General features: G+C 42.2%; 2 protein-coding genes across 2 annotated transcripts; one reads left to right on the top strand and one right to left on the bottom strand.

Moving 5' to 3' along the window:
• The first annotated feature begins 16 nt into the window (after positions 1-16).
• On the top strand, positions 17-15,864 carry sos2 (son of sevenless homolog 2 (Drosophila)). The gene is made up of 23 exons (XM_046865654.1): positions 17-1,038; positions 3,616-3,741; positions 4,303-4,434; positions 4,780-4,944; positions 5,125-5,328; positions 5,536-5,679; positions 6,003-6,113; positions 6,615-6,713; positions 7,754-7,881; positions 8,345-8,988; positions 9,206-9,287; positions 9,403-9,525; positions 9,632-9,744; positions 9,882-10,104; positions 10,186-10,305; positions 10,414-10,576; positions 10,930-11,047; positions 11,304-11,476; positions 11,636-11,752; positions 11,999-12,254; positions 12,351-12,389; positions 12,505-12,608; positions 12,765-15,864. The coding sequence occupies exons 1-23, from the start codon at positions 958-960 to the stop codon at positions 13,305-13,307; spliced, it is 4,008 nt and encodes a 1,335-aa protein (XP_046721610.1). The 5' UTR covers positions 17-957; the 3' UTR covers positions 13,308-15,864.
• Positions 15,850-27,886, bottom strand: LOC124396556. The gene is made up of 16 exons (XM_046865667.1): positions 27,860-27,886; positions 27,302-27,370; positions 27,103-27,147; positions 26,712-26,876; positions 25,357-25,454; positions 25,119-25,273; positions 24,962-25,015; positions 24,557-24,671; positions 24,267-24,405; positions 23,462-23,563; positions 21,099-21,179; positions 20,811-20,977; positions 18,072-18,212; positions 16,980-17,604; positions 16,391-16,479; positions 15,850-16,298 (listed from the first exon to the last, which is right to left on the bottom strand). Exons 3-16 carry the CDS (start codon positions 27,145-27,147, stop codon positions 16,214-16,216), a joined length of 2,061 nt encoding a protein of 686 aa, XP_046721623.1. The 5' UTR covers positions 27,302-27,370; positions 27,860-27,886; the 3' UTR covers positions 15,850-16,213.

Genomic DNA, 27,886 nt, shown 5'->3' with positions numbered 1-27,886 from the left:
ATGCGCGAGCGCGCTCCCGTGAGCAAGCGAGTCCCAAAGGGTGCCGTGTGCGCGCGCAATTCCTCTGACAAGAACAGCACGAACGCAGGAACAGTAGACAACATCTGAAACAACAAACAAACAAACATCAACAACACAACCTGAAGTGCAGTGACCGTGGATTAACACCCGGACCGAGCGGGATTATTTGTGGGATTGTCTCTTTGTTGGAGCATGTAAACGGACAGACTCCGGTGGAAGATGAGAAGCAGGCGCGCGGAGAGCGAGCACACGCGCGCTGAAGCGGATTGTGGCCGCGCGGAGCGGCGCTCGCGGAGTGCACCGAGGCCCCAGCTGTGCCCGCCGCTGCCAGATGTGCCGTTAGCTTAGCATAAACACGCAGAGACCGCGGGACGGTACCGGATATAGCGCGTTTTTTTTCAGCGACTGTGCGGCTTTGTAGGGTTTTTCTCGCTTTATTCTCTCACATATTTTAAGTCAAAGACCGACTAGCATTACCGCTAGGCACTTAGTTTGGCTAATCACAGCTAGCCAATTAGCATAACCGCAAGCATCTGGTATATATGCTAAACTGGCTAATCACAGTTAGCTAGCCGGACAAAATTTCCCTGAATCCGATTAGCTCGGCTAATTAGACGATTAGAACAACCGTGGGCAGCTAGTGGGGGCTAGTAATTACATTGAGCTAATTAGGCTATTATTAAAGTCAGTCAGAGAAGTAGGGAAGTAAAAAAAAAAAAAAAAAAAAAAGGTTTTAAATAAAATAGTTTTTTAAGTTTCCCGGTCGTGTCACTAGTTAGTTAGTTAGTTAGTTAGTTAGTTAGTTAGTTAGCCAGTGGCTAGCTCTGCTTGAGGTGTGTGTGTGTGTGAGTAAGTGAGTGAGCGGGCTGCACTGAGCGCGCAGGCCGATGAGGAGAGTCCAAACACGGGCACGAGCCACGGCGTCGCTCCGCAGGCATGCAGCAGTCCGGATACGACTTCTCCAGCGAGGAGAACAGCTCCAAGTGGAGAGGCCTTTTCGTGCCTGCGCTCAGGAAGGTCAGTTATTCACTAAGTACACACTCATAACAATTTAATAATAAGAGTTGGTAGTGGACAGTTACACACACATGCTTTTTTCTGCTTTATATTTTAAAGCTTTATTGCAATTTCCATACAACACAAAAAAAACCATTCTTACTTATTTAATAGCTCTACAAGATCAGTAACTTCGTTACAGTTACAGTCCATGTAAACCCATGTAAAATCTCATAAGGTGTTATAATTTCTCATGATCATGTAATATAGCATCACACAGTAAGTTTTCCTGCAATTATTAGATTTTATTCATCATTCATTCATATTTAGGTGTTTCTCACTGGTGATGTGTGAGATGTCAGAAATAAACTGTGAGAAGGAAAAACATACAAAACACAAAATATGTCAACAGTAGAAGAAGTTTGAAGTAATATCTGAAAGTCTGAGAGAATCCTGAACGTGATAAAGTTCTTAGCAGCAACCAGTCATTGAGAGAAAACGTGCGCGTTGCATGACACTAAAGCTAGCTTTACTTTTCTTCCTAATGTCTCTGTAAATATTTACAAGCTGGGATATGACAAGACGAGATGAAACCATGTTTGAATGAGAACATATAGCAGTTTTAGACTAAAGCATTGAGCGGAGAACTGAAATGAGGTTGGATTCACACACAGCACTGGCTCGGTCTGAGCAATTATTCTAATGTTTGGATTTCTCGCTTTAATACAATGTGTTTACATAAGTTTTATCTCCCTGATTTTATATTCAGATGAAACTTACAGCAGGTGTGTGTGTGTGTGTGTGTGTGTGTGTGTGCCTACATGCTGTAACACGTTTCTCTATGTATATGAGCTTGTGTTAAAAATCATCTTGAGACAATGACGTCAATAAAGACCTGACTGTGTGTGTGTGTGTGTGTGTGTGTGTGTGTGTGTGTGTGTGTGTTTTGACTCGCACAGGGGTTTCCCTCAGTTTACTGGAGAGCTGTTAGCATTTCAGTTGCCATGGAAATAAAGGGAGAGGGAGGGAGAGAGAGAGAGAAAGATAGAGAGGAGTGAAACCGAGAGTATTAGTCATGTTGTGTAGAGCAGGTGTTTGTGCGTGTGTTGGTGCAGAGCCGTGTCAGAATAAACACGCGTGATCCCCGTAAACAAATCTGTCCCTCTCAATAATTATATGGAGAGAATAAACATGCTGCTCTTAAAGAAAAATAATCAACACCGGGTTTAACGATTTTAGAATATAGATTATGGTTTTCCCAGTACTGCAAAAGTCTCATTCCTGTTACACCCCACCGGTTTTCCGACTGATAATTAATATCGTGGTTTTATCTGTTTACAGTTACATTTGATGTCCTGCTTTTGCTCATGTTATAGCAGGTATAAACACAATGAAAAAACAAACGCACAGCTGATCATGTTAGTGAAAAACTAAAGAAGCCTAAACTCTTCTGTCCTGAAAATGAACAGCTTTATCTCGGACTGTTACAGAGCGCTGATACTGAAGACTCCATACACCATACAGAAAACCTTTTTTCATATCTACTTTTATTTCTAATGTGAATGAGCTGTTAAAGTGGAAATGATAACGTATCTGAATGAGTACATTAATATAAAACTGCATTAGTGTCTAGAGCTGCTGTGCTAGAGAATTCATCAACATCTTCTAACCAATCAGAATTCAGGATTTAGCAGCAGATTGGAATGAACTTAGCATTATCCCTGCTTCCTAATGAACATGATGTATTACACTCATGTAGGGAACAGAAAGAGTAAACAGTGTGTGTGATAAAGATTGATAATCACCAATATATGTGTGATATCAGTTTTGCCAGTGTAGGACTAAAAGTGATAACCACACACACATACACATGCACACTGACCCACATGATTAATCTGTGCATGCAAGTGTGTGAGATAAAGTGATGGTAAGTGATGTAATGCTCACTGAGTCACATAATGACACGTCACACACACACACACACACACTCAGTCTCTCTCTCTCTCTTTCTATCTCTGTCTCTCTCTCTCTCTCTCTCTCTCTCTCTCTCTCTCTCTCAAACTCACTCTCAAATTACCAACAACCTGAGCACACACTCTCATCACCATCTAACACTTAGCTTCCCAGATCTCTATATCTTTCTCTATTTTGTTATTTCCTTCTTTTTATTTAAAACAAGACACATACAAACATAGTGTTGTTCTCCTTTCCCATCTCTCAAGCTCCCTCTATTGCTTCCTCTGTCCCACACATCAATATTCTCCTGTCTGCTGCTGTGTGTTTGTGTGAGTGTGTCTGTGTCTGTGTGTGTCTGTGTGTATTCCCCATGGAGCATCCATCAGTGCTTAATGGAAGAAAACCTGAAACAGGACACCAGCACAGCAAGCTATGCCCAGCCTGCCCCTCATTCCTCTGTGTGGGAGTGTGTGTGTGAGAGTCTGTGTGTGTGTGTACCACACATTTCTATATTAGATATACCCCTAGATAGCTCATGATGTCGCTTTATTCAGAGCAACATGGCTGCTACAGTACTGTTAAATGAGTACTGGTATTGTCAGTGGTGCTACTAGTAATATATGAGAGTGTGTTTGTGTGTAGGTGCAGTTACAGGTGCATCCAAACCTGTCAGCTAATGAAGACGCTCTGAGGCACATAGAAGACCTCATTTTACAGCTGCTCAACATGTTGTGCGTCAGTCAGCCCAGAACTGTCTCTGACGTGGAGGTATGCACGTGCACACACACACACACACACACACACACACACACACACACACATACACACACACAAATTTGATGATTAGGCATAATATCACTGCAAACATTTAAACACAATAACTTAATTTGAATGTTCACTTGTGCATTTCTTTCGTAACACATATTGAGGAACAAAGCTCCCCCCACATACGCACACAAATACACACACACACACACACACAAACACATGGTCCTGTGACAAAACACAGCTTATGTTGCACAGTGACCAATATTTCAAAAGAGTTGTGACACTGGATCTGAGACACACAATGTTCTTCCTGAACACATTAAAACATTGATTTAGGGTTGGACTAAAAAAAAAAAACAGGAAGAAATTATAATTGTTTACTTGTATTATAAACATGTTCATATGGCTACTGTACTGTGAGTCACTTTATGGGTCTAAATTAGTTCTCTGTTTGATTAAATTAATTACACTCCAATTATCTAATCATATTCACTCTGTGTGCACTAACCACTTTAATTTATTTTCTTTTTGATTTCTCCTCCTCTTTTGTTTTGTGTCCAGGAACGCATCCAGAAGACCTTTCCGTACCCTATAGATAAGTGGGCAATGGCCGATGCTCAGTCAGCTATAGAGAAGCGCAAGCGCAGGAACCCTCTACTACTTCCTGTGGACAAGATCCACCCTTTACTGAAGGTTCATACATGCACACTTTTTGCTGGAGGGGTTCCAGACACCTCTTGATCTCAATCACCATGCCTTAGTACACCATTTTAGTTGGCTGTTATAATAGGGGTGGAGCTTACCCTGTTGAATATCTCTGATTGGACAGTCACAAGCTTTATGTTATGAGCTAACCTATAGTAATGTAATTAATGAAGGATCTAATTAATTTGTTAAAACCTAATTAATGTAAAAAGCTAACTTCTTTTAACATAATTTGATCCAATGTTACAGTCTGTAAAGTGTGTTTTATATATCACGGGTATTTTGTTATGCATTACCATTTTGACATTTTAGTCCATGGTTTTCTGTCTGTAGGAAGTGTTGGGCTATAAGATCGATTACCATGTGTCCCTGTACATTGTGGCTGTGTTGGAGTACATCTCCGCTGACATACTCAAACTGGCCGGGAATTATGTAGGAAACATTCGGCATTTTGAGATCAGCCAGCAGGATATCAAAGTCTCAATGTGTGCAGATAAGGTAATACTCCAGTATATCTCTCCCTCTCTCACACACACACACTCACACACACTCACACAAATTTTGCTGTGTACTTAGTGTGATGCAATCTGCGCTATACAATTGATAATTAAAGACAATCAGACAGGGTTAATGGGGACTATGTGTGTCTGTCTATGTGTCCGTCTGTGTGTGAGACAGGTGCTGATGGACATGTTTGATCAGGAGGAGGTGGGCCTGTTGTCTCAGTGTACAGAGGAAGATTCAACCACAGGTGAACTCACCTATGATGATCTGGTCCGGTTAGAAATGGCGGAGGAACGGCGCTACCTGCGAGAACTTGACCTCATCATTAAAGTGTTTCGCAGAGCCTTCCTGTCCATCAGCAGACTTTTCAGCCCACAGGTGAGTCACGTCAAGTCCATACTTTAAATGTGGGCGTGGCATTGTGTCCTGGAATGATGGTGGACCTTTTTTAATGTATTGACATTTTGTCAGCCTTGTAACTAAAAACCTGGATGTCTCACTCTCATGCTTTCTTTCTCTCTCTCTCTCTCTCTCTCTCTCTCTCTCTCTCTCTCTCTCTCTCTCTCTCTCTTACTCTCACTGCAGGATGTGGAACTGGTGTTCAGTAATATTCTTGAGGTTCATGAGCTGACAGTGAAGTTGTTGGGTCTGATGGAAGATGCAGTGGAAATGACAGAAGATGGGAGTCCACACCCTCTGGTGGGCAGCTGCTTTGAGGACCTTGCTGAGGTGTGTGTGTGTGTGTGTGTGTGTGTGTGTGTGTGTGTGTGTGTGTGTGTGCGCGTGCACGCATTTATCAAACAAACTGTCCTTATGCTGCTTTACAGATGTATTATAAATGTTCTATTGCAATGGATTGAGGTCCAGATTGCTGTTTGATATTTAGTTTTCTGATGTTTAACTCCACCCACTCATGTTTGATTGACAGCCAGAAGCATCATAGAAACCAGTATTTGATTAGAACACTTTGCTGATTTATTCACAGCTGTCTACTACATTCTGATATGTGTGTGTGTGTGTGTGTGTGTGTGTGTGTGTGTGTGTGTGTGCAGGAACAAGCCTTTGACCCCTATGAGACTCTCTCCCAGGAAATTCTCTCCAAAGAGTTCAATGATCATTTCAGTACCCTCATGTCCCGCCCCACTGTGGCTCTGCATTTCCAGGTAAACACTGCACAATGATTTGCTCTCCACCTTGTCCTTTACTTGCCACATTACTCCCAAAACCACCCCCATTCTCTTAGTTCTTATTTGCTGCAGTGAAGTGCATGTGGCTAAACCTAGCTCTTTATAAATAGCTCTATTGCTTTGAGTGTGTGTGTAGTGCTTTCTTACTCACTAATCAATGCCTTTATGTGAATAGAATATGTGCTTTCATTTTTTACTAAATTAAAAAGTTGTATGTAACAAACAAAAGTGTGTGTGTGTGTGTGTGTGTGTGTGTGTGTGTGAGTGTGTGAGAGAGAGAGTGTAGTGGATTATTGATTGAGTTGTAGGATGGGGGGCTGTCTCATGGCCTGGTTAAATGGATACTGTGATCTCACACACACACACACACACACACACACACCCCACCTCACCCCACCCCACCAAAGTTTCCTGCTCATATTCCAGTCCAGTCTACTAGAGACAGATCAGTCTAACCCCCCTGTGTGTGTGTTACAGTCAATTGCTGAAGGTTTTAAGGAGGCCGTGCAGTATGTTCTTCCCCAGCTGATGTTGATTCCTGTTTATCATTGCATACACTATTTTGAACTACTGCAGGTGAGACACACAATCATGCACACACAGTTTGTTTTTTAAAGGTATATTCATTAATTCTAATATTCTGGTTTTTATACTGCTGTATTGTGCAAATGTTTTAGGCAGGTGTGGAAAAAAATGCTAAGTGAAAATGCTTTTAAAAAAAAACCCTAATAGTTTGTTTTTATCATTTAACAAAACCCAATCAGCATATGGTATGATCACCCTTCACCTGAAAAACAGCATACATTATTCTAGGTACATTTGCACAGTCTTTGTAGGAACCTGAGAGAGAACATATTTGTTCATCTTAGAGAATTAAACATGTTAATGTAGGCTTCTCAAATCCTTCTGTCTCTTCATGTAATCCCAGACAGAGTCGATGATGTTGATATCAGGGTTCTGTGGGACAAAACTATTTCTTCCTTGCAGTTCGCTATGCTGAAGATAGCTCTTAATGACATTGGCTGTATGTTTGGGGTAGTGGTCCTGCTGCAGAATAAATTTGGGGCCAATCAGGCACCTCCCTAATGGTACATCATGATGAATAATTATCTGCCTGCTACACAGTGTGTACCTCATTTACAGCTGATTCTTTATCACTTAATAACTGTTTCAACCTTACATATGGAATTGATGATCATTTACATCTGCTTGGTAGAATTTATTAATTATAAATCTGTATCTGATCAGGTGAAAAAGTGTGCAAAAGTAAGAATTGAAAGCCAAATGTTGGTCACACTAAATATTGATTTGATTTGAATTTTGCTTTGTTCATTTACTTTCCATTTTGTTAAATGATTAAAAAAAAAGATATATATTATAAACAAATTATTTTCGAACGCATTTCCACTCGCAGGTATCTAAAATGTTGTACATTACTGTGTATATATACAGAATACATACAGGTGTCTGTCTGTAGGTGTTCTTTTTTTAAATATTTTTATTGTTGTTGTTTGATCATTCTCTTATGTCAACGTATTGTTTTGTAATCATTGTCATTTTAGTTTTCTGTCAGTCTGTCATCCTGACTCAGTTAACATCGGTTTTGTGATTTCTAGCAACTGCAGGAGCGGAGTAAAGACCATGATGACCGGGAACATCTAAAGCAGGCTCAGACAGCTCTGCTGAACCTTCAAAGCAGCATCGAACGCATCTACAGCAAACACCATCCACGCCGCAAGCCAGGGTAATAGACGCACACACACACACATTTATTGTATTTAAGAACTAGAAAATTATAGCTAATTAAAGGGTACTGATGAATTATTTTTGCTATGTTTAATTTGCCTGACTTTTTTGTTCTCCTTTAGTACTGCCCCAGTTTTAGTATATTTACAGTATTGTAGGTATACTGTTATGGCACTAAGGTGTGCAGTTGCTACCTCTCATTGAGTACAACTTGGTAGTTATAACTAAAACCAGTGATAGAAACAAAGCTGAAAATCTTCTTACAGCAAATTACAGAGCACCATCATTGCATTAAATGCATTGTAAATATCGATCTGTCCTCCAAGCAGACAGAATTTCCTGGGGTGTGTATTATTATATAAAATTTTAATAACTGTATGTTGCAAAAAACATTGTGTTTGGTTGCGTGCCTCACATGTGCCTCATCCCTCATTCTTGCTTTCTCGATCTGTCTCTCCTAGTGAGCCTCTGTATCGCTTGTACAGCCGACCGGTTCGCAGTAAATATCTGGCCATAAAGCGTATGAGTGAGATTCAAAGGAGCATCGACGGTTGGGAAGGCAAAGACATCGGTCAGTGCTGCAGCCAGTTCATCCTGGAAGGGCTGCTGGTACGTGCTGGTGCCAAGCACGAACGCTACAACTTTCTGTTCGATGGCCTGATGATTAGCTGCAAGGCCAGTCAGAGTTCTCGACTGCTGGGGGCGGAATTTCGGCTAAAGGAAAAGTTTGTACTTCGTAAGTACCGTGTGGTGGATCGCGAAGACACACCGGAGCTACGCTTTGCCTTTGAGCTAGTGGGGCGTGAGGAGGGTGGGGCCGTGTTTTGTGCACGCTCGGCAGAGGAGAAGAATGTGTGGATGTCAGCGCTTTTGATGCTACAGTGTCGCTGTACTCTGGAGCGCATGCTGGACGCCGAGCTGCAGAAGGAGGAGCAGGAGCAGCCACTTCGTCTCCCGTCTCCTGATGTGTACCGATTTACCGTGCATGATTCAGAGGAGAACATCGTGTTTGAGGAGAACATGCAAAGCAAAACCGGCATCCCGATAATTAAAGCGGGGACCGTCGACAAGCTCATCGAGAGACTCACCTACCACATGTATGCAGGTGAGCCGTCAATCTCAGTCTGTTATTGGCCTGGAGCATCAGCACCCCCTGCTGTACAGTACACACAGCACCCCCTTGTGGCTTTGTAGTGAATATCAAAGGAAAAATCAGATGAAAGTGTGGAGATTTTTAATTCACATTGTCAACCAGTGATGTCATATAGCAGCCAGCCAAACAGCATCTTGAATCAATTTTGCTTATTCTTTCTTCTTCCCAGATCCAAATTTTGTGCGGACTTTCTTGACGACGTATCGTTCCTTCTGCAAACCACAGGACCTCCTCACACTTCTCATCGAAAGGTAAACTACACACACACACGCAAACACAAAAATTATTTTTATGGCATTGGTTTAGACATACAAGCTAACCTTTATGGTGAGTAATCAGTGTGTGAATTTTCCCCTAATACACTAGGTTTGAGATTCCTGAGCCTGAGCAATCGGAGGCAGAGCTTGAGTCAGTTTGGAATGGGGATCAGCCAATGGCAGCTGAGCTCCAGAGATTTCGAAGAGAATACGTGCAACCTGTCCAGCTTAGGTGCACACACATTCTATACACACATGCACACACTTTTCACAATTGCATGTATGCACAATTATGCATAGTTATATATGTTTGTGTGTGTGTTTGTTCCTTTTCTCAGGGTTTTAAATGTGTTCCGTCAGTGGGTGGAGCATCATTTCTATGACTTTGAAAATGATACAGAATTACGCAATAGACTAGAGGACTATATCACCAACCCACTGCAGCTCAGAGGTATATATACACACACACACACACACACACACACACACACAAACAGAGCACACATATATTTACATACACGTATAGCTGCATAGTAATAAAATCTTGATTGTTTGATTGACAGTTATAATCCTTTGGTGTGTGTGCAGGAAAGTCTATGCGTAAGTGGGTGGAGTCTATCAACAAGATCATTAAGCGAAAAATGCAGACACAACCGAATGGCATCAGTCATAACATCACCTTTGAGAATCCACCGCCTTCCTTTGAGTGGCACATCAGTCAGCCTGGCCAGGTCGAGACCTTTGACCTGATGACTCTTCACCCCATTGAGATTGCACGACAGCTCACACTGTTGGAGTCTGACCTGTACAGGTAGGAGAGCCAGTCAATCATGAGCACCCAGCGACGGTAGAGTGGACAGTAATGAAACCATGAATGTGTGTGTTCTCACAGGGCTGTGCGTCCGTCGGAGTTAGTGGGCAGTGTGTGGACGAAAGAAGATAAGGAGAAGAACTCTCCTAACCTGTTGAGGATGATCCGACACACCACCAACCTCACACTTTGGTTTGAGAAGTGAGTCACGTCTCCCTTTTGCATCTTGGAACATGTAATTCATTCATCCTTTTCTAGTAGTGTCTCTCTAATACTGATAGTCCCTCTCACTCACCCCCACCCCAATAGGTGTGTGGTGGAGGCAGAGAATATGGAGGAGCGGGTGGCGGTAATGATGAGGATAATTGAGATCCTCCAGGTTTTCCAGGAGCTTAACAATTTTAATGGGGTTTTAGAGATTGTTAGTGCCATCAACTCTGTACCTGTGTACCGCCTGGAACACACCTTTGAGGTGAGACACACACACACACACACACAAACACACACAAACATTGTACTGTGTGTAATTATTTTTTTGCAGTTGTAAGCCAAATTGTGTTAAAGCTGAGCATGTCTATCTGTTCTTTATCTTATTTACTGCTCCTGATCTGTTTGCTGTGTCTGTCTGTGACTCTTTCGCACAATTATGTAGACACTGTACCTGTGCTCAGGTCATATATATATATACATATATATATATATATATATATATATATATATATATATATATATATATATATATATATATATATATATATATATATATGTGTGTGTGTGTGTGTGTGTGTATGTGTGTCAATGGTGTGTGTGTGTGTGTGTCTTTAGGCTGTTCCTGAGAGAAAGAAAAAGTTTCTGGAGGAGGCGGTGGAGCTCAGCCAGGATCATTTTAAAAAGTACTTAGCAAAACTCAAATCCATCAACCCGCCCTGTGTGCCATTCTTTGGTAAGACAGTGTGTGTCTGTGCGAGGGTTTGGTGTATGGGTTGTAAGTGCGGGGTACCAAATTGTAAAACTAATCTCTACAACAGCAGGAATATCTGACAGTATTACAGTTTTATATTGTAGCTTTAATATAAAAAACTGAAAGGCAGAAACGTTTTAGATTACTGAGTTTACAGGCCTCACAATAACAGTAATACGAACGTGTGTGTGTGTGTGTGTGTGTGTGTGTGTGTGTGTGTGTGTGTGTGTGCTTACAGGTATCTACCTGACCAACATACTGAAAACGGAGGAGGGAAATCCGGATTTTTTGAAGCGTCACGGAAAAGAGCTGATCAACTTCAGTAAGAGACGCAAAGTGGCTGAGATCACTGGTGAGATTCAGCAGTACCAGAACCAGCCGTACTGTCTGCGGGTAGAACACGATATCAGGGTACGGTAATGTCTCATATTTTCTACACACACACACACACGCTTTGTGTGTCACTTTCTAAAAAATCTGAACTGTGTGACGTTGTTCTATGTACTTGATATCATTATGTAAAACTGTGTGTGTGTGTGTGTGTGTGTGTGTGTGTGTGTGTGTATACAGAGGTTCTTTGAGAACCTGAACCCCATGGGCAGTATGACTGAGAAGGAGTTCACTGATTATTTGTTTAATAAATCTCTGGAGATCGAACCACGCAACAGCAAACAGCCTCCACGATTTGTAAGTGTCTGAACACACAACTGTCTGCTTCTCTGTCTGGCTGTTTGTATATGTGTTAGTTCTCATTGTTATCATTAGTGGGATCTGTCTGTCTGTCACTTCCTTTCAGATATTAAAAGTAAACATTTAATAAATATTTAATCTACATTATTATTTAATGGCATCCATGTCTTTGTTTCTCTCTCTCTCTCTCTCTCTCTCTCTCTCTCTCTCTCTCTCTCCAACCGGCCTTCTCTTTACCTGTAGCCGAGAAAGACACTGTACCCTTTGAAGTCCCCAGGGGTGCGTCCCGTGAGACAGGTGGGGGTCGGGAGTGGGAACCGTTGTCATCTTGCACCGTTAGAGCGTGATCCGCTGCCCAAAATCACCTTCAGGAGCATCGCTGAGATCGAGACGGAGAGCATGATCTCATTGCCCACTTCGCCCAACACGCCCACCCAGACACCCCCGCCATCTGCCTGCTCTGATCTTAACTCCGTCTTTATGGACCATGACACCTGTGGTCAGTGTGGATATTAAAATACGAAAAAACTTTTTCTGCTTTTGATTGTTTGATTGAATTTATCTTAACCCTTTTTATTGTGTTTTCTTTCTGCAGGTAACAGTATTTTTGCTCCTGTCCTGTTGCCTCCTACCAGTGAGTCCCATCAGTTTCATCAGTGTTTTCTTTTATCTTAGGCATCCAAACTTTAAACAATGGTTATTATCCACCATATCTGATTTTATGTTTGCATGTGGTGTGTGCACTTTAGAGTATCACTCAGTGTCCTGTGGCAGTCTGCATCAGCTGGGTGATGAGCTTTTGAAACCTCCACCACTGCCTCCACGTAGGAAGGATGCATCCTCAGAGAGCAAGGTAACACACTCTAACACACTCTCATACACACATGCATGTTAGAATAAAATGAGCTCTGTAAAATTGTTACATTTAAAGAAAATGGTATTAGTTTATGTTGTGTGATTAATGTGTGTGTGTGTGTGTGTGTGTGTGTGTGTGTGTGTGTGTGTGTAGTTGAGTTCCCAATCGGACAGTCCACCGGCGATTCCTCCTCGGCTGAGAACCCCTCTTCCTCTCCCTACTCTTCCTCGTTTCACACGAGGAATCGGTGAACAGATGGATGGTTCTTCAAGTCCCCCACCCCCTCCACCCCCTCGTGACCCCATCCCAGAAGTTATACCTCCTGTACCTCAGCGACCCCCTGAAAGCTTCATCAACTGCCCTATGAACCCTGCTGTTTCTCCAGTGGGACGCATTCATTGGGATTACTGCAGCTCGCCCTCGTCCCCCTGCACCCCGCCAGGCACACCCTCCCCTCGCCTTCCACTGCCCCACCCAGGCACTCCGTCTCCCCGCGTTCCTCGCCGCCTCTGCCCCTCCCCTGGCCCTGCACCACCCAACATATGCCACCTGCCTCCTCCCGTTCCACCCAGACACAATTCTACACCACCGACCTTGCCCAAACTGCCCCCAAAGACTTACAAGAGAGAGCTGTCTCACCCCACACACACACTCTCGCCACCATCGATACACACACTGTCAGACAGCAGCCAGTGAACACCAACCTTCATTTCATTTCTGGGCCAAGATGGGGGCTGAGCTATTCCAGTATCCTGGTTTGAATGAGATACCTTCATAACCCCTTTGTGATTTGGTGGACAGTTTAACTAAGGCTTCTCCCACTCTGGCACAGGGACAGTTGCTCGAGGACATGGGGTGTGTGTTTGACTTTTGTAAACACTGTTCACTAACCAAGCCCCTTTTTATAACAAACAGAAAGTTCTGAGCTTGCTCTCAAAGCTGTCTGGGTCACCGATGATGTCATGCCGGCTGCGGATGTCACAGGAAGCCTGGACAGTGATTGGACGCTGGAGATGTAGTAGGACTCTCGCTGCTGTTCTTCAACACGGCCAAAGTCTTAACCATGTACTGCGGAGGTCAGAGGTCAAAGATGACCGACCCCTGTACCAAGCCGCTCTTATGCTGCCTTTTACTTTACTTACAGCCATGATCTTTGACCTGAGACTGTGACAGCCATGGAGCCTGGAGCATTGGACTTGAAGGATTGGTTCACATGGCAGAACTGTGTCTTTATTTAAAGCCATTAAAACGCCAAGATGATGTCTTAACAACACAAACAGTACATTTCCCATAATGCAACTCCTCAGTGATTGTTGTGAATATGAGTGCAATGTGAGGAGGCGGAGCTTGTTTGGCTCGATGATGGTGGTGATGATGATGATGATGATGACCATGATGACATCAGACGTGCCTTTTACACTGTTACCCGAACAAAAGTGACTTTCTAGAGCCTTCATCATGCTCAGAACAAAGTGTACACTACCACTGTGTGTGTGTGTGTGTGTGTGTGTGTGTGTGTGTGTGTGTGTGTGTGTGTGTGTGTGTGTGTGTGTGTTCTCTACACTGTTCTTCTTGATCTTGTGTCGTTGCTCAGCGCTACACAAACCCAAAACACAACCCGCCTTAATAACAATCGCTGACAATCGTAGCATTAGTTGCAATGATCTCCCTCTATTCACACACACACACACACACACACGTTACACTTGTTACACAGCTGAATGAAAGTGTTTCCATTAAATCCTACTCTGTTCAAATAGATGGGCTGTGTCCCAAACCACTAGCACACTAAAATATGTGCCCAATTGGGATTCCTTAACACACACAGGCATACGCCCTACTATTCCACAGTCATGGACATTAATGGTTATGTCCTGAACTGCATCCACCTATGCACCAACAATGGTACATACTTTATAGCAAGGATGATTATAGTCACAATGCTAGCTTCTGGTTACTGCCTGTGGCCCAAACCACTTACTAGTGTACTAAACTTTCTAAAGGTGGTGCACTATTTTAACATACTATTCAGTGAACTATTTATAAGGTTTGGGACATGTCCATAAGGAGACTTATAATCATACATTCTGTAACAAACCACATAATAGTGTGCTAAAGTCAAACGTGGCTTAGTTTAAATAGTGTTCTATAAAGTATACTGTAGTATACTGTTCATGCTGTGTGTGTGTGTGTGTGTGTGTGTGTGTGTGTGTGTGTGTGTGTGTTGGGAGGGTTCAGTCCTGATATACTAATGAAATAAATAGTGTTATCTGCCATGGGCTGTGTCCCAAACCACTACTCATGTACTACATAGGCTTTGTTTGACACACTGTCTAGTCTCACTCATGGAGAGATCGGAACACCTCCTTTATACACAGTCTTCTACCAATGTGTGTCCCAATTCACACACTAGTGTGCTAAATTGCTACCAGAGGTGTGCACAATTCTAGTGTACTTTACATATTCATGATTAATAATAAAAAAAAAAAAAACAGGTGGATGGAAACACACATTTTTGCCTGTTACAGAGGTTCGCGCTGATTTGTCGACACGACGTGTGTGTGGCCTCGTTTTTTTGTTTCTTTTTATTTGCACTTTAGGGCCGTACTGTTAAGGAGGTGTCCCCAGGTCTCATGACCTGCTCCCTGCCTCTCACCCTTAATTCTCACTTTGGCCTGGCTGTGTCCCAAATGCCTCACTAGTGCCTAGTGTTGCTTTCTGCACCCTGCATGCTCATTCCTCTCACCACACATGTACAATCAAAGGAGCTCAGACACATGGAAGTGTTCATGTCAATAATCTCCACCTCCCTACTTAGTGCCCTTGTCAGGAGTGCATACTTTCTAAAGAAGTTCCCTTAACAGCATGCATGCTAATTGTGTATACCCTGCCCACTCTCACTTCCTGCCTAGTGCCCTAACTTTTTACCTGCATGCTTACTGCAGAAAGCCTCCTGTAATCTAGTGCCCTTATTCAGGATGATTTGGGACACAGCCACACTCTCTGCCTCTCACAGGGGAGAAAACGAGGGCTGTTTCTCAATCTCCCTCATACAAATTCCCTTGATTTTTTAGCCTTTGAGAGGTGCATTAATGATGTCACACTCTGTTATGCTTCACCGTGTGCTCAGGCCGTGTGTTTGTGTGTGTGTGTGTGTGTGTGAGAGAGAGAGAGAGAAGTGTTTAGGGGTGTGGCCTGTATCCTGTTCTGTATGGGACTCATTAATAAACAGCCAGTCTTATTTTGTACAGAATGTGATGCAATCTCCTCACATGTTTATTTTCTCACGTTTCGGCTTGCGTGATATGTCCAGGGTATGAGGGTCATGTGAAAGAGTTGCAGAACTGTAGAAAGAAAAATAAAGGACTCTCTGGAGCTCTGGAGCAGAGGGAGAAGGAAGGTCAGGTGTGTCAGGGGAAACACCATAACTAGTGCTTGCTTCATAATTTACTGGTAAGGAGTGTGTGAGATGGCAGCATTGCATTCTGGGTAAGCAGTGATCCTGGTTCTGTTCTTAAAGGGCCCTCAATCAAGGAGCAGATTCTGATGATGCAGATTACTCCTGGATTGTAATTAGTTGATTTAAGGTCTGAGTCTGTGTGTTAGACGTTGCTGCAAGGACCCTCACTGTCATCGCTGTCATTCCACAGTCCGTTCCCTTCACCACACACACTTCTGTACAAAGACCTGCACACACACACACACACCAGTGCAGTACGTGTGAGTCAGTTATTATTTATTCTGTTTTATTTTGTTCTCTCTCAGTCACACGCACTCACCGTGATGAGTCTTTGGGTCTCTGTGGATTAATAATCTGATCAGTCGAGCTGAAGGACACTGTGTTCTCTTTAGTGGGAGCTCCATTTCCCTACACACACACGCACACACAAAGAAGATAAAACCCTATAAGAGCACAATATTTTCCTGTAGACTGTTGGGATGTTGTAATCATGCTACATCTCTCTCTAACACACACACACACAGAGCAGTAAAAACAGATGTAGTGTTGATTCAGGAACATTTGGGATCTCCACTGTTCTATCAGACACTGTGATGGCAGCTTGAGGCAAATCAAGGGCCAGATTTATTTTAATTACTATTTAAATTCTGTCCTAGTGAAATTTACATTCCAAAACACACCTTAAAATTTAGAGCATGCTAAATCCTAAATCAACTAAATACAGCCAGATATGTGGTTTAGGATGTGTCCATGAAGTATAAATACTGAACTGAGCTCTATGATTGTCCAGTGGGTGTGTCCATGTTCTAATTGGTTTAAGACTAATCACAATGCTAGCAACTGGCAAACGAATGGCAGCAGTAGCTAAAAGCTACAGTTTAGCACAGATGTGTTAAATCAGTTCAGACCTGTTTAAAGGGCGCATCCCAAATTGGTCGGAAGGCTCCAGTGGGAATTTTGCGGCGGTGTTTAGCTGTGCGTCGTCCTGTCCCTGATCCCGTCACACACACTTCAGGAGGCAGAGGTGCAGCGCGGGGGATCTGCCATCGTGTACACACAGTTCCCTCCCTCTGCAAACCCATGCCAGAGTGAGTGTGTGTGTACGACGGCTTTAACAGGACAGGAATCTCGCTGTCCTCCTCGTCTTCATCCTCATCATCTTCATCCCGTCCCCTCAGTTCCAGCGTGTCTTCAGCGCTGCACGTAGTCACGGATGAGTAATCAAACACTGAAGCATCTCCGACGTCTGCATCCGTGTCTGCGTCGTCGATGCGCTGAGGCAGAGCATAAGTGTCCAAGTGACACACTCGACCATTTGGACCAGGGGAACCGCACAGACGTTCAGCCAAACCTGATGGCGACTTCAGGGTGGGAATAGGGGCAGAAAGTTCTCCTGGAGGGCCGGGATTGTGAAATAGGCTCTGAGGACAACGGGATAGAACTGGGTGGGATTCCACAGCACGGAAATCCCACATGCAGCTCTCTGTCCAGCCAGCAGGGGTCAGTGGCTCACACAGACGTTCACGGGCATTCCTGCACACACACACACACACACACACACACACACACACACACACACACACACACAAGCCTATGATCACACATCACATTGTCATACCCAGATACAATCATTAAACATGTATGTGATGTGATAAGAGCTAGCTTCAGAGTCCATCTGTGGATTTTCTAAATACAACTTGTTAAGAAAAAAATCGATTAAGAAAAGTCAGCGAGCTGAGGAGAAAAAATCACACACACACACACACACACACACACACACACACACACACACACTACAGAGGTGCGTTGTAAGACATTTAATATAAAAGGAGATGATCCAAGCAGATCTTGTAGATCTGTCCTGCAGTCACAGCTATACACAGCGGGAATTTAGGTTTCTCCTGAAAGCCAGGGAGGAGGCGCCTGCAATTCTCAAAAAAAACATCTGCAGGAATGATGGATTATTTCTGAACAAACACAGACAGGGAGACTTGCAGTACCGCAGTATTCCAGCAGGGGCCAGTAAGGGGCGGGGCACTGTGAGGTGATGAGCTGATTCCCTTTGATGTCCGTTGGAGCGGTATTTGGTGAAGGCGGAGCGCACGCACTCGGGGCTCTGAGCACAACACCTGCTACTGAGGCTATAAATATCTCACACATACACAAACACAAAAACACACACACAGAGCAGTGATTTACGGGTAGCATGTGAGCTAGAAGTGAGTGTGTGAACAAATAAAATGAGTCGCTTTAATGATTGCTTACTGAACATTTCTTCCTGTATCTGTCCTGTATGTATGTGTGTGTGTGTGTGTGTGTGTGTGTGTGTGTGCGTGTGTGTGTTTTGTACAAAATAAGACTGGCTGTTTATTAATGAGTCCTATACAGAACAGGATACAGGCCACACCCCTAAACACCTCTCTCTCTCTCTCTCTTTCTCACTCTCTCTCTCTCTCTCTCTCACTCACACACACACACACACACACACACACACACACACACACACACACACACACACACTTCTGCCCTAAATGGAATATGCACTACTGCCCGGCCCTCTTATTTTAATCTGTAAATGTAAATGTAAATAAAAATATAATGCAATTATTCGCAAATCTCAAACGCATAAACTGAGAATATATAACATTCTAGCGAAACAATTGTCATTTTAAATTTGATAGCTGCAAAACATCTCAAAATGTTGGGACAAAGACATTTTTACCACTGTGTAGCATCACACCATCTGCCTGTATCAGGGTTGCAAAGGGGCAGAAAGGGAAAGGGAAATTTCCATAATAACTTCATCTGGGAATTTTGGAATCATTCCAAATTGGGAACTTAATGAGAATTTATTTTGTTTTGGCTTTGATTTAATTGTAAATAAAACAATGATATATATTTATTTATATATATTTCACAATATTTCTGTTATGTTCTGTATTTTGGATCAAATAAATACAAGCTTGATGAGCATAAGACTTATTTCAAAAACGTTTAAAATAGTAATGTGTCCAATCTATTAGTCAAATTGCAATACCATAGATGAATATATTTACCCAAGTAATATCAAAACTTACTTCAATGAATGTAATCTTAAAATGCAGAACTGTGACATTTTTTTTAGACCTTTTTTTTTTAATGCTCCCACCTAAATGTCTGTTCCGTCAGTCTATTGTTTTTTACAACTGTATAATTTTATTGTACAATATCTTACATACAGCAGAGGGAAGTTTAAAATAAATATTTATGTAATATTTATGTACTGTAATTTCCGAAATATTAAGCGCACCCATATATAAGCCGCACCCACTGAATTTGACAAAGATTTTTATTTTCACCATAAATAACACCTGTCTACACTGAAACTAATGAACTTTACACAGGCATTAAGGCAAGACAGTGTTTGTTACACGGTGTAACGGGTGAAATATGTTGTGGCTCCTTTAAGAGCAGAGCGACATTTTGGGAATAGCCTGCCGCCAAATTTTTCCGGTATTACTACATGTGTGTAAGACCGAGGAATATGTCATTATTATTTTCTGATGCTCATTTCTAAATTTCTTTGACTAACCTGTAACGCTGTTGCCAAGAAAAATAAAAAAGCACAAGTTTTGGAAACCAGTCTGTGTTTATATGATTTCCCCGAGCTATCCCATGACCCTGAAACAGCGCGTTACAACGGCTTGTATCTAAACAGTAGCCTACCAAGAAAGTCATTGTTCACTGTCTTCCTCCTTCCTTTCACAACTATTTCTTTTGGCATTGTCGTACGTTTAAAAATCACCACCGGTGAAAGTTTTTCTCCCGAAGCCCTGCAGCTCAGAACACAGGTGAGGTGCGTTTTTTCATTTCCGTTCGGAAATTTCATTGGTCTAATGTTATGTCGCTCAGTTTTTTTGGCTTGGAGTTTGTGAAACCGGGAAAAACCCAGGAAAATCCATAAATTAGCCGCTTTGTTGTTTAAGCCGCGGGGTTCAAAACGTGGGAAAAAAGTAGCGGCTTATAGTCCGAAAAATACGGTAATTTACATAAATACTTGCCAAAATGGATATTTTTTGACAATATTTTGTGTGCAGGATACAAAAAATTATCTGTGTTATGTTATGCATACTGCATGCAGGGTGTGTGGCCTCATGTAATTGTGCATGTGATGGATGAATGTGCAGGGTAGAAATTCAACTGAAATTGCATTAAATCTGGTTGTTTTAACCAAAATTATCATGAAAGACATTTTTTTCAACTGGATTTAAGTTACCTGTTATAGACTAATCTGCAATTTTGTAAAGGTACAAAGTTTTCCAGTCTTAACAATTCCCAACATTTTGCTTCCCTAGTCCATGTATATCTGGCAGTTTTCTGACATTTTGGTAGAGGAATGTAATTCCATATGCGTTTGATAGAGGATTTTAGCGGCTCTACAGTTCTGCATGTCCTTTGATGTATTTTTCAATTGATGATGAGCCAAATGTTTTAAAATTTTGAAAAGTATAAACTGCAGGCAGGCCAGTTCAGCACCCGGACTCTTCTACTACAAAGTCATGCTATTGTAATTAATGCAGTATACAATTAGCTTTGTCTTGCTCAAATCAAAAAGATTTGCAAATCACTGCCTTCTGTTTTTATTTACATTTTACTCAGTGTCCCATGGAATTGGGATTGTAAATCATCTATAGAAAGTGTGAGCTGTAGAGCTCTTACACACTCGTGTGTAAGACGACTAGGAGAAAGAGAACACAGACCCGTTTGCTGACTCCGCCCCTTCATTTGGACACACTGCCACATCGGTCCATCTCCCCGCCCTCTCCAGGGTCATATGACATTGTGTGTAAAGGTTGCAAAGCACCTGATTGCTTTTGTGTAGCGAGCGCCAGTCTGAGTGTTCAGAACTCAAGCAGCTCAGCAGCACCTAACACACACACACACACACACACAGACACACACACAGACACACACACACACACACACAGATCGCATCAGAGTGTGTATAAGAGTAAATGTCTGTTTGTGTGGGTGTGTGTGATACACACCTGCACAGTGTTCAGGTAGGTGTGTAGACGTGTCACCGGTGCTAACAGCAGTGATAGCAGTCTGAACTTCTCTCCTTCCTCCTGTATAATCATCATCATCATCATCATCATAAACACACAAAAAACACTATACACAAAACTAAAGCTGTTGCTGTCGATTATTTTAGTAATTGAGAATTGTGGAATTAAGTGTTTTCAGTAATTGAGTAAGTCATTTAGTCAAGTTGAGTAAAAAAATTCGGAATTAAAAAAACTTTTGTGCTTTTTATGTGGTGGAACCTGGCTTCCATATTAATCTTCTAATTGCCCCTTGCTGTTTACTCCTCGTTCCGCCATTGCCTCTATTAAATCTTGCATTTGAATTACTCGAGTTATTCAAGAAATTGTTTCAGCCCTACATTGAACAACTGCACACTGAACACATTTAATTCTTCACCTCCAATTCACACTCACTGGCACTTCTATATAATCTATATACCGTGATATACCGCACCCACTGAATTTGAAATTTTTTTTTTTTTTACATAAATAAGCCGCACTATAAGCCGCAGGTGGCTACACTAATGTACTTTACACAGGCTTTAACGAAAGACACGTTACACACAGTGTAACGGGTGAAATATGTTGCGCTTCTATTAGGAGCATAGCGGTATTTTGGGAAAAGACCGGCACTGCATTCTTCCGGTATTACTGCGTGTGTGTGTGTGTGTGTGTGTGTGTGTGTGTGTGTGGAGACCGAGGATTATGTCCTTTTTATTTTCTGATGCTCATTTCTAAGTTTCTTTGACTAACCCATAACGCTGTTGCCAAGAAAAATAAAAAAGCACGAGTTTTGGAAAACTGTCTGTGCTTATATGATTTCTGTTGCAACTGGAGTATTAGTGAGCTCTCCCTTCACCCAGACTCAACGCACTACAACGGCTTGTATCTAAACCAGACATGGGCAAACTACAGCCCGCGGGCCACACACGGCCCGTTGGATTTACTTTTTTTTTTTTTTTTCCACATGTGGACTAAATGTGAGACGGCACTGTGCAGCCGCTGTTTTTTTTTTTTTTGAGCGATCTGTGTGTTTATAATGTTGGAGAATATAATAAAGGTTTGTATGGAGAATGGACGGTGGTTTGTATTGTATACTGGTAAATCTCTGCTGTTAGTAGGTGCACTTATGCCTTTTGTTGTTAACAAACGTATGTAAATTTTTATAGCATGCCTTCATCAAAACAAATCGCGGCAACGCTGTTGTGTAAAAAACCCTCCAAAAACACGTGCATGCACATTCTCATTTATTAACGCACATCATGTACATAAAGAAATTTCAAGCACGTTAATATATTGCCGCCATTTTGTTTTCGTTTATCTCGATCATCGATTACCTCGATGCTTTTTGGCGACCCCCTAGGACATCGACATAACCGGGTTCCACTGTACATATAATGTGTATCATGTGTGTATGTATGTATATCCTGGCCCGGCCCCTCTGTCAAATTTTAGAACCCATTGTGGCCCGTGAGTCAAAAAGTTTGCCCACCCCTCATCTAAACAGTAGCCGACCAAGTAAGTCATTGTTCACTGTCTTCCTCCTTCCTTTCACAACTACAGTGGTACTTTGACCTACGAGTGCATTAATGTACGAGTTTTCCGAGGTACGAGCGGTCACTCTGTCGATTTTTTACTTTGTTACGCAAGCAAAAAATTGAGGTACGAGCTCGAGACGCGCTGCTAGATGGCGAAGAGAAGCCAGAAAGCGAAGATTGTGACGAAAATTAAGATAAGCAAAGAAGAAAAAGTTAAAATTTTAAAGTTTAGGGATACGTAGTGTACAGGAGTGATAGTAAAAAATGAGTTTTCCCTCCGCCTCCGCTTATCACCTCTACCCCCCCTCCATACACACACACACTAGCTCAAGTCGTCTCATCTCCAAGGAAAATACACTGAATAAAACCTTATATCTTTTCATACTCTTTCTATTGTTTTTATATAAGATTTGTTATTTAGAAATGTATTTTCCAATTTAATAACATGAAACATAAAAACGGGGTGTCATTTTGAGGGTTGGAACGGATTAATGCCATTTTAAGTATTTTCAATATGGAAAACATTTGATGTGCGAGCATTTAAGATACGAGCTCGTCCACGGAACGAATTAAACTCGTAGGTCAAGGTATCACTGTATTTCTCTCGGGGAGTTTATCACACAGGTGAGGTGCGTTTTTTCATTTCCGTTCGGAAATTTCATTGGTCTAATGTTCAGTTCAGTTTTTTGGCTTGAAGTTTGTGAAACCGGGAAAAACCCAGGAAAAATCCATATATTAGCCGCTTCGTTGTATAAGCCGCGGTGTGTGAGTGTGTGTGTTTCTGGCCTGTGTGTTGTGCAGTTTGTCGGTTGGATCCCTGCCGAACTCTGTAGTTAGGATAGTCGCCAGCGCTGCTGTGTATCCGAGATACGCATCACAGAATGCTGACTGTGGAGAAACACACACACACACACACACACACACACACACACACACACACACACACACACACAGAGTGTTACATCAGTGGTCCCCAACCTTTTTTTGCGCCACGGACCGGTTTAATGTCAGACAATATTTTCACAGACCGGCCTTTAAGGTGTGGCGGATAAATACAACAAAATAAAATAAAATGAACCGCCATAAAAACTTTTATTTTATAAATATAATAATAAATGTGAATCCACTTTGTTTTTTGTTCATTTTGCTCGCTTGGGGGTTTCAATTTAGCAGTAATGTATTATGTGCTATGGACCGGAGCAGCCCCTTTAAGAAGGTAGCGGATGGAGGTAAGACATGTGACCTTGGCATCATGACATGCATCAAGAGTGAGTCATAGACAGATGTGGTGGAGAGAATCCGGTAATTTTCCAAAATAAATCATCGTTTAGAATATATAATATCGTAAACATCGTTTAGTAAGATATGTATTTCTTCTCTGCGGGGGTTCGGGACCACTTTGTTACACAACAGGAGAGTGTATTAGCGATTGAATGAGGTGTGATATCAGGATCACTGATCTGCATGTGAGTGTAAGTGCTAATGACTGATCTACTTAGGCACAGCTATATTGTATGGTGTGTGTGTGTGTGTGTGTGTGTGTGTGTGTGTGTGTGTGTGTGTGTGTATGTGTTTGTGTGTGTGTGTTTACATTGTCCTGTGTGGTGAGTTTGAGGAAAGCGTCTCCCAGAAGTTTGTTTTGTTCATCACCGCTCAGCTTCTCCTGCAGACTGTTTCTGAACAGCAGGTGGCGCTGCAGCATCTCATCCAGATGTCTGACAAATACCTTACTGACACACACACAAAGGAAAGGAAAGGATGTGGGTTTTGCAAAACATAAAAACAATTACAGTAAGGCTGTGACAGGTTGTAAAAATGATTAACCTGTGTGTGTGTGTGTGTGTGTGTGTGTGTGTGTGTGTGTGTGTGTGTGTTAGTTACTGTGCCTCAGTGTGACTGGGTGATGGGGTTCTGTATTTCTCCTGAAGAAGGTTGAGTTTGGAGAAATAATCCCACTCGGACTTTAACAGCGAGAATCTGACACGTTGACATCTGCCTAGGAAAATAAACACACACACACACACACACACACACACACACACACACACACACACACACACAGGTTTATCATTCTTACAACCTGTCACAGCCTTACTGTTGTTGTTTTTATGTTTTGCAAAACCCACATCCTTTCCTTTCCTTTAAAAGACAACCATACTTCTCATACTGCAACCCCTTTTCTTAATTAATTTTACTATCAGGTTAAATATCACCATGGAAACCAAAATATACATCACATAGCTGTTTATTAGTCTGCATTCAGTGGGCGTGGTCAGTGGGATTTACCTGCTTGTGTGCAGCTTGATGCCCCTTCACCTCTCACATAAGCACAAACCTCACCTAAAACACACACACACACACATACACACACACACACACACACACACAAATTTTAGAATCAAATCTCATGCTACATTCATGGTGTGTGTTAATCCTGGCTCACCTGCATTATGCCCCACCCACAAACCCTGCAGGTAGCAGTTCAGTAGAAGAGCTCCAGTTGCTGTGCAATGGGGCGGCTCTACAGTCACCTTATTAGCATTTTTCATTCCATTAGTGATGCTGCTAACATTCTTTATGCCACTACAGCCTGGGGCACTACACACACACACAGACAAGAGAGCAGGGAGCACACAATAATAATTAAATCAAATCAAAATCAAACCTCCAGGTAATCATACCTATCATTCTGCACTCCTGTGTTACTGTTCGTCTGCTCCGAATTCGCCTGCTCATCACACAACTGACGGATCTGACAACGAATCTCCTCCAGTTCCTCCTACATTCACACACACACACACACACACACACACACACACACACACACACACACACACACACACACACACACACACAGTACAGTGGTGTGCTGTAAGACATTTAATATAAAAGGAGCTGATCCAAGCAGGTCCTGTAGATCTTTCCTGCACTCACACTATGATGAAAAAGTCAATTATTTTAGCAATCGTATATTCTACCGATTATTTCAACGATTAATTGAGTAAACGGATGAAAATAACTTTTTCTTGTTGAAAGTGCAATATTAAATATAAAAGAGAAAATAAGACGGGCCTCTTAAAATGAACAAGTAATTTACATACAAGAATATCTAAAAAAAAAAAAACTAAACCCATTTATTGCATTCAAATGCAAATATGAATATATAAATAAAAAATAAAAATATAAAAATATATTTCAGATTACTATAAAAATGTAAATGCATTTTAGTTTGAAATTATCTGTCCTGAATCCTATGGAAGCCCATTTCAACCGCAAAAACAAAGTTTGCCTAATTCTGATATTTTTCTGAATCTGAATTGCGAGAACAAAAGTCGGAATTAGGCAAACTTATTTTTTAAGTGTCAGAAACTGGCATCCATATGAATCTCCTTGACCCTCTCTGATTTCTTTCCGTTCCTCTATTTTTTCATTCTGCAGAGACTTCTGTGTTTACCTGTCCAGAGCGCTCCAGAGTTTAGCAGGTGGGGCGACAGTATAATGGTGTGGGGAAACACTGTACTCCATGTGTAGTAAAAAGGACTAAACGAAACATCGAGGGAAATAACTTGAATAACCCTTGATTTTTGTATTTGAATTACTCGAGTTACTCAAGGTATCGTTTCAACCCTACACCAAAGCACTCTATGTTCATCGCTTGCTCCACAGTGAAGCAGGTTATAGACTGTGGGGAGAAGATCAGTGTGGGTCCTCCTGCAGTCAGCTATACTGTTTTGTCAGCATTCAGAGACAGATTGTTGTTCTTGCACCAGACTGTGAGATTTTAAACTTCCTCTCTGTGTGGTGTCTAGTCATCGTCACTGAGGAGACAGGTTACAATGGTGTCATCAGAGAATTTACATGGTTGGTAGAAGTTTGTTCTACAGTTTAGGGTTTACTAACCTCAGTTAGATAGATGGCCTTTGTCAAAAAAAAAGCTTTTCTGAGGATATATTAGTATGTGCGTTTAAGCTCTGTGTGTGTGTGTGTGTGTGTGTGTGTGTGTGTGTGTATGTGTGTGTGTGTGTGTGTGTAGTACCTTAAGTGTAAGAACAAGTGTTTCCAGGTGTAGTGTGCGTTTGTTACAACAGTGTCTCGTCTCTTCCAGCTGGTTCTGAAGCTCTGTGTCTCCAAGCTGAATCTGATTTAACTCCAGAAGAGCACGAGAGAAACCAGACCTGAGCTCCAACACCATGGCCTGCAGCTACACACACACACACACACACACACACACACACACACACACACACACAGTTTCAGGTACACCTTTTTTTATTCCCAGAAATTAGCCACACCCCCTGATCAGGACAGAGTTTCTGAAGCAGGGTGCCAAGACTTTGTGCAGAAAGAGACCATTAAGTAATTATATACCGACACAATTGATGAGCTGTGTGTGTGTGTGTGTGTGTGTGTGTGTGTGTGTGTGTTACCTTTGAGATTTCCATCACTAGCTCTCCCTCTTGAGACTTCATCATCTGTGAGAAAACACACACACACACACACACACACACAGTATTAAAATCTCCTGAAGGTCTGTTGTGTTAAGTTAACTGTATAAAACTACAGAGAGGTCTCTGTGTGTGTGTGTGTGTGTGTGTGTGTGTGTGTGTGTGTGTGTGTGTGTGTAACCTGGAGCAGGTTGCCCTGCCAGCAAATCCCCTGGTGAAGGAAGTGATACTCGCCAAAGAGCTCCACACCCTACAGCCCAGAGAGAGAGAGAGAGAGAGAGAGAGAGAGAGAGAGAGAGATAGATGATAAAAAAGAAAAATAGAACCGACTGAAAACAGAAACGAGAGGCAGAAGTATTAAGGCGCATAAAAAAGAAAATACGAGAAAAAAGAAAGAAAGAAAGAAAGAAAGAAAGAAAGAAAGAAAGAAAAGCGACCGAAGAATAGAAATGAGAAGAATGGAAGAGGGAGAGAGAAAAGAAGAGCCCTACTTTACTCGCGAACACACACTTACGCTCGCGCACGCACACCCTTCCCAATCACCCCTCCATCATCACCGGACGCGCGCGACAAGGACGCGCTACTCACCACACCGGGGCTCGAGCTCTCCTCTTCCGGTTTTCAATCTAAATGCAGTAAAGTGAGCCGTGATAGAGTCAACAGTGACACTGGGAATAAATGCTAATAAAGAGTGAAGGACAGAGAGATGAGAAACCCATTCAACCCCATCAACACTCACCGAGGAGCGCGCCCGCGCGCGCACACA

This window comes from Silurus meridionalis, chromosome 2, assembly GCF_014805685.1.
Source record: "Silurus meridionalis isolate SWU-2019-XX chromosome 2, ASM1480568v1, whole genome shotgun sequence".
Classification (NCBI taxonomy): Eukaryota; Metazoa; Chordata; class Actinopteri; order Siluriformes; family Siluridae; genus Silurus; species Silurus meridionalis.
The sequence above is the reverse complement of the archived record's forward strand: the minus strand, read 5'-3'. Positions and strand labels throughout refer to the sequence as shown.

Coding starts and splice junctions, on each gene's coding strand:
- sos2 (XM_046865654.1), top strand. CDS start 958: ATGCAGCAGTCCGGATACGACTTCTCCAGCGAGGAGAACAGCTCCAAG. Junction 6,114..6,614: donor CTGTGGCTCTGCATTTCCAG/GTAAACACTGCA, acceptor TGTGTGTTACAG/TCAATTGCTGAAGGTTTTAA. Junction 12,255..12,350: donor TATGGACCATGACACCTGTG/GTCAGTGTGGAT, acceptor TTCTTTCTGCAG/GTAACAGTATTTTTGCTCCT.
- LOC124396556 (XM_046865667.1), bottom strand. CDS start 27,147: ATGATGAAGTCTCAAGAGGGAGAGCTAGTGATGGAAATCTCAAAG. Junction 21,180..23,461: donor ACAAACTGCACAACACACAG/GCCAGAAACACA, acceptor ATGATTATACAG/GAGGAAGGAGAGAAGTTCAG. Junction 16,480..16,979: donor GGGATGCGCCCTTTAAACAG/GTCTGAACTGAT, acceptor GTGTGTGTGTAG/GGAAATGGAGCTCCCACTAA.